At 44.9% G+C, this 16,654-nt stretch overlaps 1 protein-coding gene across 4 annotated transcripts in view; it reads left to right on the top strand.

Annotated features, from left to right (window-relative positions):
• Positions 1 to 16,654, top strand: part of TPK1 (thiamin pyrophosphokinase 1) — a 512,817-nt gene that overhangs the window by 196,545 nt on the left and 299,618 nt on the right. For all 4 annotated transcript variants that reach the window (XM_075062600.1, XM_075062601.1, XM_075062602.1 and 1 more), the window contains exon 4: positions 7,183 to 7,252. In XM_075062600.1, the coding sequence (XP_074918701.1) occupies positions 7,183 to 7,252 (70 nt within the window). The remainder of the gene's footprint in view (positions 1 to 7,182; positions 7,253 to 16,654) is intronic.

The raw sequence follows: 16,654 nt of genomic DNA, 5'->3' as shown, positions 1-16,654 counted from the left end.
TCTGCTGTGACCTTGAGCACCTCCGCCTCTTTCCCCTCATCTTTTGTCTGTCTTGTCTCTCTAGATTGCAAGCTCTTTAGGGCAAGGGCTTTCTCTTGCTATGTGCTTTGTACTCAGTGCCTAGCATAATGGGGCCTAAATCTTAGCTGGAACCTTTAGGCATTGCTGTAATACAAATAATAATAATAATAATAATTAACGATTTTGGGTGAGCTGCTGATGAATGCCTAGAACCTGCTACATTTGCCTACACAGTTGGTACACTAAGCAGTGGCCAATTAGCTATTTGTAAAGCACTTTCATCTTTAATATAAAAAGCACTGTATAAAATAAGCTTCTATTTTCTTGTTCTATCTTTGCATAGAGAATTTTTCCATCTGAATCGTAAGGTCAGGATTGCTGACTGTCTGCTTAAACTCCTCTGAATAATAGTGCTGCATGTTCTTATAGCTAATACATATAATTACTTTTTATCAAGCTAGTTTTGGTCCAAAGCTGTAAACATACTTTGAGTTATTGACTTTTTGCCCAACAATTAATTACCTGCTGGCTACCTAAAGCACCTGGGGCTTTGGTCCATACCAATGTAAGTCATTTGAGAATGGCACGAGAGGGAAAGCATGTTGAGCTTCAGGTCTTCATTAGAATCCCAACAGTGATTACCAGAACAAATGAGGGTTATTTTATTTTGGTTTGTTTTTTGGGTGCATACATATTAAAAAACAATGGGCCAGATGACTAGCTGGTATAAATGGTTGTATCTCCAATGAAGTCATCCCCTTTACAGCAGCTGAGGATCTAAACCACTTCCAAATAAACCAAAGACTAGTAATGGGCTCTTCCCTCTCACTTATCTGTATAAACATCCCCATAAATTATAACCTGTCCACTTTTTTAAGCTCTGGGAAAAGAGATGGACATTGGAGCATGCCCAGAAAGATAACAAATTTGGGGTTCTATTGAACTGAGGAGAGAAGCAGATTTCAAATCAATGGGCCATTCACTGAGAATGCTCTGCCTGCAGTCCTCTTGCGGCTATAGCTAGGACAAATGTTGCAGCTGATCTACAGCTGTGGTATCGTAAGAGGAGAAAGAACCTGGCTCATAGCCAGATTCCAAACATTGCTCAGCTTCAAGATTACAAGATTGTTATGTGCTCTGAAACAAGCTGATGGCTAGTGTAGATCACATAACACAGCTGCTATATGCTCTCTTGCAAGGAGCACTGCTGCTTGAATGGACTGCCAAGTTATATACTAGCTGAAGCTTCCAATTGTATACTAGCTGAAGCTATCTTTACAAATATCCCTGTGTAAAAGTAAATTACAGTAATCCAATCTCAAGATAACAAGGGCACGGGGTAACTGTAATGATATCTTCATTTGAGAAAAAAGGTTACAACCTTCCAGCCAAACACAGGTGAAAAAAAGATGTATTCTTTACCATAAGCTATTTGTTTTCTCAGAAGCAGTTAGGAACCTGATAATGTATCACAAACTGCGGACAGACTCTGAAACAACCTTTGTCAGGTCTTCTGATTGTTTGCTCTTGCTAATGAGAATGAATTCTGTCTTGCTGGAATCAAATCTACTGGGACTGGGCACCAGCGTGAGGAGGAGCTTGTGGGTGAGAAACAGGTTGAACAAGGAGCCTGAAGGTTGGGGGAAACTGGGACAAGGAGCTCTCTGAGTAGGCAGGAGGAATGCAACAAGCTAGGCAAGGATCCCAGGGAGGGAGCCTGGACTAGCTGAGCAGGCTAATACTAGGATGAGGAGCCTCAGGGGTTGGAGACTGGGGCTGGTGAAGCTAAAAAGACTGTGGTATGTCTACACTACATCATTTATAGCGGCGCAGCTGCAGTGGTTCTGGTGAAGATGCTCTAAGCCAACGGCAGAGAGCTCTCCTGTCAGCTGAATAACTCCTGCCTCCGTGATGGCATAGATTTTTCACCCCCCTGAGCAACCCAGTTATATCAATGTAAGTTTATCGTGTAGACCTGGCCTGTGATAGGGGGATGGGGATGAGCTGCTGTGGTGGGGAGACAGGATTTGAACCAAAAGAGTCTGGAGGAGTGATGGGCAGAAGGGATTGGGGTTTGGGGAAAGTAGCAAAAGGGTCTGTGACCACTAGAGCTCAAAATCTGGAATGGAACCCGAAATTCTTGATCCTTGCCATTCCTCTGTCAACAAATATCTGAACCCCACTATCAAAATATATGTGTCTAATTCTCTTCCCACCCTGCAGCTGGCTCACATAGAGAATGCCAGCTGTCATCATGTACTCTGTTAGCTCAAGTGGCAAAAGACTGTGGGGTGGATTGAAAGGTTCCAGCCTGACTGATGGCCAGTGTAGGTGTCAGTGTGAATACACATGATGAAGTTTCTCTGGTTTTTCAGATAGCTTTTTCAAAAAAAAAAGATAGCTTTTTCTTCTTTGTGTTTAATTCCCAAGTAAAAAAAAAAAATCACTAATGTTGCATAGGCTGGCATAGAAAAGTTTCCAAGAAACACTGGAATATTTGGGGAGAGACTGAAATGTCTAGCCCGGTGCCTCATAATCCTGCAGATATTAGTGAGCTGCAGGGAAGCGTATGCCCAGTCCAGGGGCAGAAGGAGCCATGCATTTATTATTTAGTATTTCTGTTCCACTGCCACCTAGAGGCATCAGCTGAGATTGGGGTCGAATTGTCAAAGTACCATGGAGACACCTAGTAAGACACTCCCTATCTCAAAACTCTGGGGTTTTTTTTGCCTTCCTCTGCAGTGTGGGGCATGGGTCACTTGCTGGAGGATTCTTGACTCTTTAAACCGTGATTTGAGGGCTTCAGTAGGTCAGACATAGGCTAGGGGGTTGATATAAGAGTGGGTGGGTGAGATTCTATGGTCTGCATTGTGCAGCAGGTCAGACTAGACGATCACAAGGTCCCTTCTGACCTTAAAGTCTATGAGTCTATGATTCTATGAAAGAGCTTACAATCTAAATAGTTAAGACAGACACAGCGTGAGAGGAGACACACAAAGCTTAAGTGTCTTACCCAAGATCACACATGCAGGAATAGAACTTACCTACTGGACCATGCTGCGTCTTTGGTATGGGCTGTGTTGGTTGATTGAAAAAGGGATGCAGGAAGGAGCAGTATTTAACTCATCATTGGATTTTCACATTGAAATCCATGGGGTTCACAGGAGCCAGTCCAGGCTGATCTGCTATTATGCAATGCTCTTCCTCTAAAATCTTGCAAACTACCCCACTTGCAGAGCTTCTTTGGAGTTTGAGGGAAGGGAGAAAGATGTCCCCCCGACCCCTGCCCCTCCTCGGCCATCACCTGTCCCACCTCAGATCATGAGATCAGTCATCCTCTACTTATGGAAGCGGAGAGAGTGATCTGACCCTATGTAGGTCTAAGGGCTCTTTTATCCTGGATATTGCTGTTAAGAGGCTTGCACCTCGCTGAGTGTAAGTAATATAAGATGGTCATTTACTTTTTTTAATAGCATGTCATATTTTAAAGCCTTGTGTGAGAGAAGGCTGTATGCCTAGTAGGTTATCATTACTAGGATTGCTTATGAATAATGTCTGGGTGTTTGTTGTGTTTCATAATGATACAGTTAGGATACATTTCCCTCTTATAAAATGTAAGGTAAAATATGGCAAACTACAGGATTAAAATAAAGCCTCACATCCCTGCTTGTTAGTACAATTTAAATCAATTGGTGACCTAATGATAGCAGCCAAATTGATTGTGATTTCGCTTCTTCTGGACCAAGCTAGCTAAAGATTTAATACTTAAAGCTAATACCGTGGTATATCAATTGAGTCAAACCATCTGTGGAACAGTACAGGAATTAGTTGCCTACTTGGTTACCATTTGTAGAGCCAAACTTGTGCCTTGGGGGACAGAGAACGTAAGAAAGAAAACAAACAAAGAAAAACAGGGATCGGATCGGACCAGACCATAGTGCTTTTAACAGCCTATTCTATTTTGTGCATAAATCACTGTCTGTGGTATGTCTGCACTGCAATTAGACACGCATGGCTGGCCCATGCCAGCTCAGTCAGAGTCACAGGACTCGGGTTGCGAGGCTGTTTAATTGCAGTGTAGACATTAGAGCTTGGGCTGCAGCCTGAGCGCTGGAACCCTTCCACCTCACAGGGTCCTACACCCTGGGCTCCAGCCCAAGCCCAGAAGTCTGCACTGCAATTAAACTGCCCCCCAGTTCAAGTGCTGTGAGCCCAAGTGAGCTAGCATGGGCCAGCTGCAGGATTTTAATTTCAGGGTAGACATACCCAGTGTAGGTACTATTACTAAGGCCTTGACAGCATGAGAAAGTTTGTGGGTTTAAATTCACCTCTTAAACCTATTTTACTCTGGAGGGAATTCTGTGCCAAAAGTTCTAAAATTCTACAACAAAAAATTAAAAATTCTGCACACAATATTTTAAAATTCTGCAAATTTTATTTGCCAAATAAATGTTGAGGCTCCAGCAAAGCATTGGGGAACATAGGCCACTGGCTGCACAGAGGTGGGAGATCACTGTGCAGCTCCCCCTCCGTCTCCCCCACCCCCGACATGGACTCCGTGGGGAGGCTGCACCCAACCCTGACACAGCGCAAGGACCAGGCCTGGCCCAGAAACATCCCAGGGCCCTGTCATAAACAGGTAGCTAAGGGTTAATGTTTCTTTTACCTATAAAGGGGTTAACAAAGGGAACCAGACACCTGACCAAAGGACCAATTAGGAAACCGGATTTTTAAAATGTGAGGGTGGGTTTGGTTTTGTTTCCTCTCTTTGGTTTCTCTCGGCTATGAAGAAACAGTTTTTCTTTCTATCTCCAAGTTTCTTTCTACCCTGTTGTACCAAGTTGTAAGTACAAAAGGAAAAGCAATAGGTTGATATTGTAGTTTGTATTTACATGTGGGTACTTTGCTGGACTGGTTTAAATTGGCTACCTTTTGAATCAGACTGTTTATTTCTATTTTCTTATAAGCAATTGCCCTGTATGATCTCTTAATGCAGAGTTGATTTACTATGTACTTTCCTTCTTTTTATATAAAGTTTTCTTTTTAAAACCTGGTTGAGGTTTTTGGTTTCTCTGGTTAAAGCTACGGTCCAAAGGGACGGAGAAAATCTCTTTGTGTTAGCTTGACTAGGTTTGACTGCATAGCCTCAGGGGGAGGTAAATTGCCTTCTCTGGTTTGTATTCAAGGACTTTAGTACAGTATCGCCCAGGCTAACCCAGGGAGAGGGAAAGCTGGGGATAAAATACAGGAGACAAGGGGAGGTCCTTGTTTTCCCTGTGGTAGGAGACCCAGGGGTTCTGGGTCTTGGGGGGGTCCCCCAGTGATAGGTTTGGGCGACCCCGGGGGCGATCAGGAGCCCTGAATCCTGATTGGTGGCAGCGAGATCAGATCCAAGCTGGTATAAGCTTGGGGGGAGTTTCATGCTAAGCCCCCAGATTTTGGACGCTAAGGTCCAGATTTGGGACAGAGGCTTATTACAGGCCCTGACCCTCCGTACTATGTGCACCAGTTGTGGGCATGCAGGCTCAGCAAGGCAAGATCCAAGTGTGCAGGGGCTTAGTGTCGGGGGATCCTGGTGTGAGTTGAGAGGGCTCTGTGAGGGGCAATCTGGGTGTGGGCAGTTCAGTGGGGGATCTGGGTGCGGGGAGATTTGGATGCACAGAAAGTTGTTGCAGAATTTTGGGTGTAAGGGTAATGGGATGCTGCAGGGGGTCCAGGTGAATGGGGGGGGGTTGGAACATAGCAGGGGGCATCTGGATGTGGGGGGATAAAGCTCGGCAGGAGGGTCTGGGAGGCTTCCAAGGGGGTCTAGATGCTGGGGAAGTGGGGCTCAGTGGTGAGGCTTGGTGGGGTGGGGATCCGAGTATAGGTGGCTCATTCCGGTGGTCCTGGTGCAGGGGAAGTGGGGATCATTAGAGGGTTTCTGAGTGTATGGCGGGGTGAGGATCGGTGGGAGGGTCTGGATATGAGAGCTTCTGGATGCACAGGGATTGGGTGGATGGAGGAGCAGCTCCCTGTGCAGGGATCCCTCCCTCTGCAGCTGAGGAGCAATGAGTTTAGGAAGCAGGGGGTGGGAAAGGTGTTTGCAGAGCTTTCTGCAGCGGGGGTAGAAATCAGGGTTGGGTCTGACCCAGCCCTGGATGCCGTGCAGGAGAAGAGGAAGTCTCGTCCTTCCCAGCCCAGCCAGGATTAGCAGCTGAGCCTTTCACAGGGTAGGGAACTGGGTCTTCCTCAGTCATGCCTCCTGCACCACAGTGATTTACCTCTCTGCCGGCTGCTGTGGGCACCTGAAACATACTGCTGGGGAGGGTTGCATGACTGCTCTTGCGGCTTCCCCTTGCTTCCCTGTCAGAAAGTCATTTTTCTCTGGGGAAGCAAAGAAATCTGCAGGGGACATAAATTCTGCGCATTCACAGTGACACAGAATTCCTGCAGGAGCAATACTACATCTCTACCTCGATATAACGCTGTCCTCGGGAGCCAAAAAATCTTACCGTGTTATAGGTGAAACCGCATTATATCGAACTTGCTTTGATCCGCCGGAGTGCGCAGCCCTGCCCTCCCAGACCACTGCTTTACCGCATTATATCAGAATTTGTGTTATATTGGGGTAGAGGTGTATTTAGTTGAACAAGTGCAAACCCATGTGGACATTCTTATTTTGGTTTGAGTGCCTTTTTTGGTTTACCTTGCATTCATTGGGAACAAGTGCAAGCTAAAGCCAAACTGAAACAAGACTGTTCACATGGCGGGTTGCACTTTTTTAAGAAAACCAGTTTAATTAAACTGGTGCAAATTTGTATGTAGACATAAGAAGTCCTAAAGCCTGAGAAAGGAGGAGGTGAAGAGTGGTCTTGTGGTCGAGATGCAGGATTGGGAACCAAAGAATTCTGGAGTTTATTCTCTGTTCCTCCATGGATATAACTGATTTACCGAAGGTCTCACAATAACATCTGTACCTCGGTATCATAGACCATATAACTGGGATAATGCTTCTAACAATAGGTTTTCACCACTCAATTGTTGTGAAGCTTTGTCTACTGATGTTTGTAAGGGTCTCAGTCACTATTGTGCTGATCATCACAGACATATCTAGAAGTAAAAAATAAGATTATTTGCTTATAGAGCCAGTATTTTAACAACATATTTCTTTATTTTCAGCCGTTCTAAGAGCTTGTGCTGATGGAGGTGCTAATCACCTGTATGATATCACAAAAGGAAATCATGAGAGGTACATTAATAATAATATTTTATAATACTTTACCTTTAATGTTAAGTGAGTGCATCAATGGGCCTGCACTTTCTGTCTTCACATTCTTTCTCTAATCACTCTCCTCTATTCTGTTCAATATATTTTCATTAAATTCACCATCATTTTAACTGAGGTAGAGTGTAAACATACAGCATCTGCACAGTAAAGGAAGTAGCCTCCCACTTCCCTAAAATTGTGAAATACATAATTGACTGTTCTTTTTTTGCCTGGGGGGACATTTACAGCATTACCAAGAAAAGACCAGTATAATTTATTTTTCTGTAATTACTTATGAGTTCTGAGCATTTTCCTGTCTTGAGAGATGATTGGTACATCCCATAACAAGTTGCCATGCTCTTTCTTTCCTCCTTAAATCTTCATGTAACCCCTTTGGGGTTTAGAGAGCATGGCCCCTTTAAATCTTTTTCGCGGGGGAGGGGGAGAATGAGAAAAAAGGAGGGAAGCTCCAGGGGGTGGCTCTGAAGCTGGGAGGTAGAGAGGGGCAGCAGCCCCCAGGCCTTCACAATGGAAGCAGCAGAGAACCTGCCTGAAGCCTGGGAAGGGCAGGGTGGCTGATTGGGGACGCCCCAGGACAGGAGGAGCCCTGTGTCAGGGAGGAATCGCCCGAGAAGACAAGCCAGAGCTGGACCCAGCATCACGGCTGCCCAGAGCTGCATGGGGCTGTGAGTACTGGTGCTTGTGACTCTGCATTGGGAACAAGGAGGGAGGCTGTTAGCTAGTTAAGTGGGGAGGTGATCGCTCTGTGTGGCTTTGCAGAGAGTGACAGAAGAGGGCACTGGAGGGGTTTGTCAGGGGAAAGTTCACTGGTGCCAAAGACCACCAGGAGCACCCAAGACTCGCCTCTGGACTGGAACTTTGCTCAGGACTCCTGAACTCTGTGTACAGACACATTGCTGAATGTCTGCCCTTCCAGATAGTGCTACCACTGGGCCCATGGGGCCTTGGTTTGGATGCAACCCTGTTTTACTGCTCCCCCTATATTTCCCCTTGTTGTAATTTCTCCTCTTATCCCTCTGTAAATAAATACCTCCCTTTGTTATATCCATTGTACTTTTCGTGTGTGTGTGTGTGTGTGTGTTCACTCTGGGGAGTTTGGAACAGGTGCCCCTGGGGTGGAGGAGATTTCTCCTGCTGCATTCCTGTGCGCGCTTTCTCTTCGTCAAAGCTGCCTGCAGAGCAGACTCCATCTTGGCCACAAGGGCGCTAAAATTACATTTATATGATGAGACATTAGCCAACATGCTTAGGACACAAGAGGAGAGTGTGGTTGAGGGTGGGGAGAGTTAAAGAGGACTGTTTATAAGCAATTGATTTGTTATTCTTTACTAACCTTGTAGTGATGCTTGTATTTTGTATACTTGTATTAAGTAAGGGAGCCGCTAGTCTTATCCACCACATCATCTAATTAAATATTCAATATATAATTATGTAATGATTTGTATAGAAGAGGCACTGGATAGCAATTTTTCCTGGTGTATTTAATGATTTTACCAGCTCTGCCTTATATTACAACATTTAGAAATGTGAAACAGCCTAAAACAGTTCTCTTTTTTTATTGTAAGCCTAGTCCTCTTATCCTTTGACATATTTACTTTGTACTATGGTCCTGTCACTCCTCATATGCTCAGCAGAGTTGGGCATGTGGAGCAACCTTGCAAATCCTATCCACTGATGGGTTCCTAGTGAAGGTGCTTCTGCAGTGTCCCAAGAAAGGTTCAATGATGCCTCTAAGGAAAATCTAGGTGCTTGTAGGAGATGATAATGGAGATAAAGTAAGTATCACTCTTCCTCCTAAGTCACCTTTGAGCCAATGCTGCAGCTTTATGCATGACCAAACCTGAATACAAATGTCACAATGTCTTAGAAAGAAGAGGCTGTGACTGATGGAAAGGATGTGACTGATGGAACGTAATCCCGAGGTTCATTCCTTTTCTTCCAGCAGATTTCTCTCCCATGTCTGTTTTCAAAGAAGGTTGTTTCACAGTGCATTGCATCAAAATGGTGTAATATTTTGGAAGTAAAATAATGGAAGACAGGACAACTGGATTCAGAGTCTTGTCAATGTTAAAAGATGTGCACTCTTTTGAAGCTTGCTCTGGATCAACTGAGTGTGTTTTTAGTATGTTTGGATTGGTTTGGTCAAAGCTTCATGAATAGATAAGGACAATAAACCAAGTAAGTAAGTAAGTACAGTTATATTTAAGGGGAGATATGAAAGGGAGATAAGCCTAACTAGCTGGTAAACAGGGGATTCACTCCTGAGCCTTGTGTTTTCCTTACAGAATTGCAAGCTTACTAGTTTTCAAAGAGAATCCCATAGCATGAATTTTGTGTTTCAATTATTTAAAACTTCATAAAATTCCCCCTGCCCCTTTCCTGATCATATCCAAATAAAGGTGCAGTGTGTGGTGTGTTGTTTTGATGGGTTTTTTGCCTTTTTGCAAAGTTGGGGGAAATCACAATGCAACCTGTACCTGGCATCCATGGGGGACATGGTGCCTAAGATCAGTGATTGCAATGACTGTGATGGAGGCTGGTCACTGCCTAGGGTTGCAAGAATGAAGGCGTCTCTTTTACTTTCTGTATTCCCCTTCCCCTCTGCCCCAGTGCATCAGCAGACACAACCTGACCCTTAATGTGAACTAGAACCTGTTTGACTCAAAGCAAGCAGTTTTGGTTGATAAAAAACATGATATGTTTTGCGGATAGAGACAAAATGAGCTGTGAAATATGAACAACAATATTCTATAACTCTCATCTTACTTCATTCCATACCCCATTCATCTCTCCTGCACACATTTAATTATTTTAATATAAATGCAATTCAGGAAAAACAGCTGATTGTACCTTGACTGAATAGTTTCATATACTCTCTACATACTTGGCCCTTGGGGTGTTCTTTTCTGGGGAGGTAAATTATACCATCAAAGTCAACCTTTAAAAATTAAATCCAGCAGGGCTTTATATTTTCCTTTAAAGAAACTAAGTCTGCTGGAAAGAATATTCATTTACTTTTCTAAGATTTTTTTTATTGAAATTCCCTGTCCAACATTATTAAAGAACTGTCTCTTCAGAGACTACTGACATGTTAATTATTTTTTTAACGTAGGCATAGTCTTCTATTTTATTAATTTACAGCTTTGGTAGTTAATAGTATTGTATCAAAAACTAAAAGCCACAGTATGTTAATTTTATAAATTAATTATAGTGTTAAGGTGGGGTGGGCAAACTTTTTGACCCGAGGGCCATAGCTGGGTGGGAAAATTGCATGCACAACCAGGGCAGGGGGTTGGGGTGCGGGAGGGGATGCAGTGTGCAGGAAGGGGCTCAGAGCAAGGGACTGGGGCAGAGGAGGGGTGCAGGGTGTATGAGGGGGCTCAGGGAAGGGGTTTGAGGTGCAGAGTGCAGGAGGGGGCTCAGGACAGGGGTGCAGGGAGGGTTGTGGAGTGTGGCATGGGGTTGGGGGTGCAGGAGGGGTCCGGAGTACAGCAGGTGGCTCAGGGCAGAGAGTTGGGGTGCAGGGTGCAGGAAGGGTTTGGGCTCTGGCCGGCGCCATTTACCTGGAGCAGCTTTGGGGTGGCTGCAGCGCACACCGGGGCCAGGGCAGGCTCCCTGCCTGCCTGCCCTGGCCCTGCACCATGCTGCTCCCAGAAGTGGCCGGCACCACATCCCTGCGACCCCTGGAGAAGGGAGAGCAGAGGACTCCATGTGCTGCTCTTGTCATGCCTCCAGGTTCCCTGTTCCCGGCCAATGGGAGTGTGAGAGGCAGTGCCTGGAGGCGAGGACAGCGCATGGAGCCCTCTGCCTGCTCCACCAGGAGCTGCAGGGATGTGGTGCTGGCCGCTTCTGGGAGTGGTGCAGGGCCTGCTGCGCCATGGGAGTGGCAATCCCGCGGGCCAGATCCAAAGCCCTGAGGGGCTGGATTTTCCCACCCCTGTGTTAAGGCATACTACTGAAAATACTAGACTGAGACTTCGGGTCTGATTCTCATTCACACAAAGGGCACTTTACTCTTGTCCTGGTAGCATGAAAGATCATTTACAATGAGAGTAAATTACAATATTTTAATGGGTCTTTAGAGGACTTCATCTGGCTCTAGAGATGTAGTAAGTTATTGCAGCCCTTGACAGAATACCTCCTATTCCCATCTCATGCTGGGAGGTGCATTGGAAGGGTGGGGTAGGAAGAGAAGCAGAGTCTATGTTTGCCACTTCGTGCCTGTAATTGGGTAGGCACCCAGCTCTTGTGAGTGCCCCTCTGGTTGGGTGTGTCTTTGTTCTTTCAGTAAGTAGTCCTGGTCCCAGTAGGGCCATATACCCAGGCGCAATCCCTGCAAGCAGACTGCTCTATTCAGGCCCTTTCATCTCCTTTTATATAAGCCTGATGGGCTCTTGTTGGCTGCTCCCTGCAGCCTCACTGATTGGCTGCTTCGTCTGCAGCCACTCTAGCCCACTTGGAGGACCTCTCTATTGCTCCTTTCCTGGAATGGGTGTAGCTGGACCCTGAGGCCTCCAGCAGGGGGCCTTTGGGCCTAGTGCACCCCTTTACATTCCTCCCCTCCCAATAGGATCAAGGCGGTAGTTTTACTACTATATCTTGCCCCGCTCTAGCAGGGTCTCCTCACTCCCTGACCTCTCTGTCTGGAGAGTGCTTCTTTATCCTTTTGCCCCATTTAATCAGAGTCTACTTTTCCAGGTCTCTGTTACCTGGAGAGCATCTAAAAGTCTTTTCAGTTCACCATTGCCTCCTGGGCTTTGGGGTCTCTGCACACCACAGCTTATCCATCTCTGTATGCTGAGCCTCTGCTTCCATCACAGGGTCAAATATCAAGTGGAGCAGGTGCTTTTACTCTGCCTTAGCAAGCTGGAGATCCATGACCAGCTGCTCTCTGAGGCATTTTGGATCCCTGCTTCATGCTCTGTTGACTCCAGATGCTTGGTTAGCTCATCAACATTTAGGAGGGACTTGTAGAACTATTCTGCTCTACCTTTTTCCTTTGGGGTGACCCTGTCTGAGCCCCTATGCTAATCTGTTCACTGTGAAGTCTAGCTTGGGTTCCCACCATAACTGGCTGACCTTGAAAATCTGTCTGGGGTCCAGATGTATCCTGCTGCTCCTGGGATTCTGTCTGGATTCCCAGACTATACTTCTGTACTTGGGGCACCATCTGAACCCCTTTTGCTATCCTTCTTCTGGTTCCCAGTCCCTCTGCTTTCTTACGTAGTCAGTCTCGGACCCTCCCTGTCCTAGGCCACTGTCTTGGTCTCTCCTGTATGAGAAACCCACCCAGTCTCTTTTGACTTTCCCAGTCTTCCCTCAGTCTGGGATATCTTTCTTTTCCATTGTTGCCCTTCCTTTCTCTGAGAGGGAAATATCTCTTTAAATGCCCTGCCATCCTGCAGGCAAGACATACCACTTCTTCTGTTCCTTTGGCCATAGGCTGCATATCTCTCGGAACCCTTGCAATAGCCCTACTGTTCTGCTGCCCAGAGACACCTTTGTCTGGTTCCTCTGTCAGCTCTGGGGCACATACCCATAAATCATAGAGATTTGTGCCTGGAGTCCCCTTTTCATCTGGCCTATCCTTCAGGCCTTTGCCTTTCCTCTTGCGTTGAGCCCAGCTCTTTAAAGGGCAAAATCTTTTTATGTGGCCGGTCTCTCCACTATAAAAGCAGTTAAACCTTCCCATACCTCCCTGGTTCCTGCCAGCATAGGACCCTCTACTGTCCCTACCCATGGCATCTCCATGGCTGGGCTTCAGGCCTATGATACAAGGTGTCATGTGGCTCAAGTGTCTTTCTATTCGCTTCTGCTTCTTGGAGTGGATCTCACACCACCACTGTTGTCTCTCAAACTGGGTCTCCTGTGCTGGCTATCAGCTGGATCAGCAGGGCCTGTGTGCACTGCTGCTGCTGCATTTCAGTTACCTGCTGCTGTTGGCCTGCCACCAACAGGTAGATAACCTCCTGCATAGACATGTCCCTTGTTAATCGGGGTTGGTCTGAAGAATCCTACTCCTGGTACCTGATGTAATGGGAGCAGCTCCCAACTCTTGTGAGTGCCCCCTCTGGTTGGGTGTATCAGGGTTCCCTCCCCACTCTGAACTCTGGGTACAGATGTGGGGACTCACATTAAAGACCCCCTAAGTTTATATTTCACTGCCTTAGGTTAAAAACTTCCTCACAGCACAAATTCCTTTCCTTGTCCTTGGACGGTATTGCTGCCACCACCAAATGATTTAAACAAACATTCAGGGAGGAGCCACTTGGAGCCCTATGCGCCCCAAAATATCCCCCAAAGTTCCTTCACCCCCTTTCCTGGGGAGGTTTAAGAATAATATCCAAACCAATCCCTGGTTTTTAGGACACTGAAAATCAGGTTCTTAAAAGAATTTTATTTTATTTTTAAAAAAATAAAAGAATCACACCTGCAAATTCAGGATGGAAGATAACTTTACAGATTAAAGATTTAAAACACAGAGGATTCCCTCTGACTCTGCTTCCCAGTTACAAAACAGGAATAAAATTACCTCTTAGTCTAGGGAAAATTCACAAGCTAAAACAAAAGAATCTAACACATTTTCTTGCAATTACTTACAATTTCTGTAATTCTAGATGTATCATTTCAGGATCTTGTTAGGAGCTGGTTTACCTGCTTGGTCTCTCTCTTTGTCCTAAGACGGAACCAACAAACAGAGCACAAACAAAACCTTCTCCCCCTTCCTCCCCAGATTTGAAAGTATCTTTTTTCCCCCTTGGTCCTTCTGGTCAGGTGTCAGCTAGGTTAATTGAACTGATTACCCCCTTACAGGTAAGTGATTCTGTACCTCTGGCCAGGAGAGATTTTATGTTACTGCATACATAAAGATTATTACCCTTTCCTTTATATTTATGACAGAATGTGTCTGTGTTCTTTCAGTAAGTAGTCCCAGTCTCAGTAGGGCCATATGCTCAGATTCAGTCCCTACAAGCAGATGGCTCTATCTAGGCTCTGCTTATATGAGCCTACTGGGCCCTCATTGGCTGCTCCCTGCAACCTTTCTGATTGGCTGCTTCCCCTGCAGCCAATCTAGCCTGCTTGGAGGACCTCTCCACTGCTCCTTTTCTGGGATGGGTGTGGCTGGACCCTGAGGCCTCCAACAGGGGGCCTTTGGGTCCTAGTCTACCCCCATCACAGTGCCCCTTTCCTGCTCACAGGTGAGGTATCCAGGTGTAGCTGCTCCACTGACCATGCTTTTTCCTGACTCCTCTCTCCCCCACATGCTGGGCTAAACTAGGGGTTTTCAAACTGGGGATTGGGACCCCTCAGGTTATTACCTAGGGGTTGCAAGCTGTCAGCCTCCACCCAGCCAACCACTGCTTTCCCTCCAGCATTTATAATGGTATTAAATATATAAAAAAGTATTTTTTAATTTGGGGGGAGGATTCACACTCAAAGGCTTGCTATGTGAAAGGGGTCACCAGTACAAAAGTTTAAGAACCACTAAATCTTATGGTGCTAAACCTTATAGCTACGGGGGAAAGGGTGCTTTATAGGCTGCAGCACATAGATTAGCTTGCACCTTGGCCCAAAATCATTAGCTTAAAATATTAAAAATATTAAAAACTGCAGATAGAATTCTTATTATAAATAAGTTATTTTGTTTTTCTGAAATATGAATGTACATTAGAGCTTGCTGACATTTTCCAATTTAGGATTTTGTTAAATTGGAGGAGTTGGGGTGGGAGTGAAATCTAGATGAATTTGTTATAACAGTTTTCATTTAAAAAAATCCCATTTTTCAGCCAGTTATGGAGACAGTAAATTTCAAAATTCCAGCAACATAAAAGATATAAAATGAACACAGAATACATTACATGGATTAAAAATAGTCTTACTTATAGATCTCTAAATATAATGGGAAATCATCAAGTGGGTCTGTTTCCAGTTGGGTTCAGCAGGGGCTGTTTCTTGGCCCTACACCATTTAACATTTTTGTCAGTGACGTGGAAGAAGACATAAACCCATTGATAACACAAATTGGGGGACTGCTAAATAATGAAGAGGGTAGGTCATTGATCCAGAACAATCTGCATTGCTTGGTATGCTGAATGTAAGCGAACAATATGCATGTTAATACATATGTAATAAATGTAATAAATACATATGTAAATGTAAATGAATGTCTGGGAACAAAGAATGCAGGCCATACTTACAGGATGGGGGACTGTATACTGGAAACAGTGACTGAAAAAGATTTCGGGGTTGTGGTGGATGATCAGCTGAATGTGACACTGTTGTGACCAAGGGTGACACTGGTGACCAAGGGCGACCAATGTGACCAAGGATGACTTGTCAAAAAATTAATGCAATCCTGAGATGCCTAAGTAGGGAAATCTTGAGCAGGAGAAAAGAGGTTATTTTACCTCTGTATTTTGTACTGATGTGACCACTGCTGGAATACTGTGTCCAGTTCTGGTGCCCATGGTTCAAGAAGGATGCTGATTAATGTGAAGAGAGTTCAGAGAAGAGCCTTGGGGATGATTAAAGGATAGTCTCAGAAAACTCCATCTAATAATAATAGAAGATACACCAATCTTCTAGAACTGGAAGGGACCTTAAAAGATCATTGAGTCCAACCCCCTTTCTTCACTAGCAGGACCAATTTTTGCCCCAGATCCCTAAGTGGTCCCCTCAAGGATTGAACTCACAGCCCTGGATTTAGCAGGCCAATGCTCAAACGACTGAGCTGTCCCTCCCCCCCCCACTTATCTATTTAGCTTAACAAAGAGAAGGCTAAGGGGTAACTTGATTACAGTCTAGAAATACCTACTTGGGGAACAAATATTTAATAATGGCCTCTTCAGTGTAGCAGTAAAAGGTATAACAATCCAATGGCGGGGAATGTAAGTTAGACAAATTTAGACTGGAAATAAGGCATACATTTTTAACAGTGAGAATAATTAACAATTGGAACAATTCACCCAAACTCGTGGTGGAGTCTTCATTAGTGACAATTTTTAAATCAAGATTGGATGGCTTTTTTTCTTAAAGATATTTTCTAGGAATTATTTTGGGAACGTTCTATGGCTTTCCTTATGCAGGTGGTCAGACTAGATCATAATGGTCCCTTTTGGCCTTAGAATCAATGAGAATATAGGACAAATATTTTGTGAACATTTTTGCAAATATATTTCCTGTTTTTTTGTTAGCTCTAATGTACAGCAAGAAAGGGATTCCCCCCACCACAAAAAAATAAAATTAACCTTTTAGTTCTGTTCTGTTGTGTCTGATCATCCTATGCTGCTGCACATTTCACTGAATTGTTATGGAGTGATGGTATCCACTCTACAGGTAGGTTACTACTTAACTGTCCATCTC

Source organism: Chelonoidis abingdonii, chromosome 2, assembly GCF_003597395.2.
Source record: "Chelonoidis abingdonii isolate Lonesome George chromosome 2, CheloAbing_2.0, whole genome shotgun sequence".
NCBI classification, from domain to species: Eukaryota; Metazoa; Chordata; order Testudines; family Testudinidae; genus Chelonoidis; species Chelonoidis abingdonii.
This window is presented reverse-complemented; position numbering and strand designations above follow the sequence as displayed.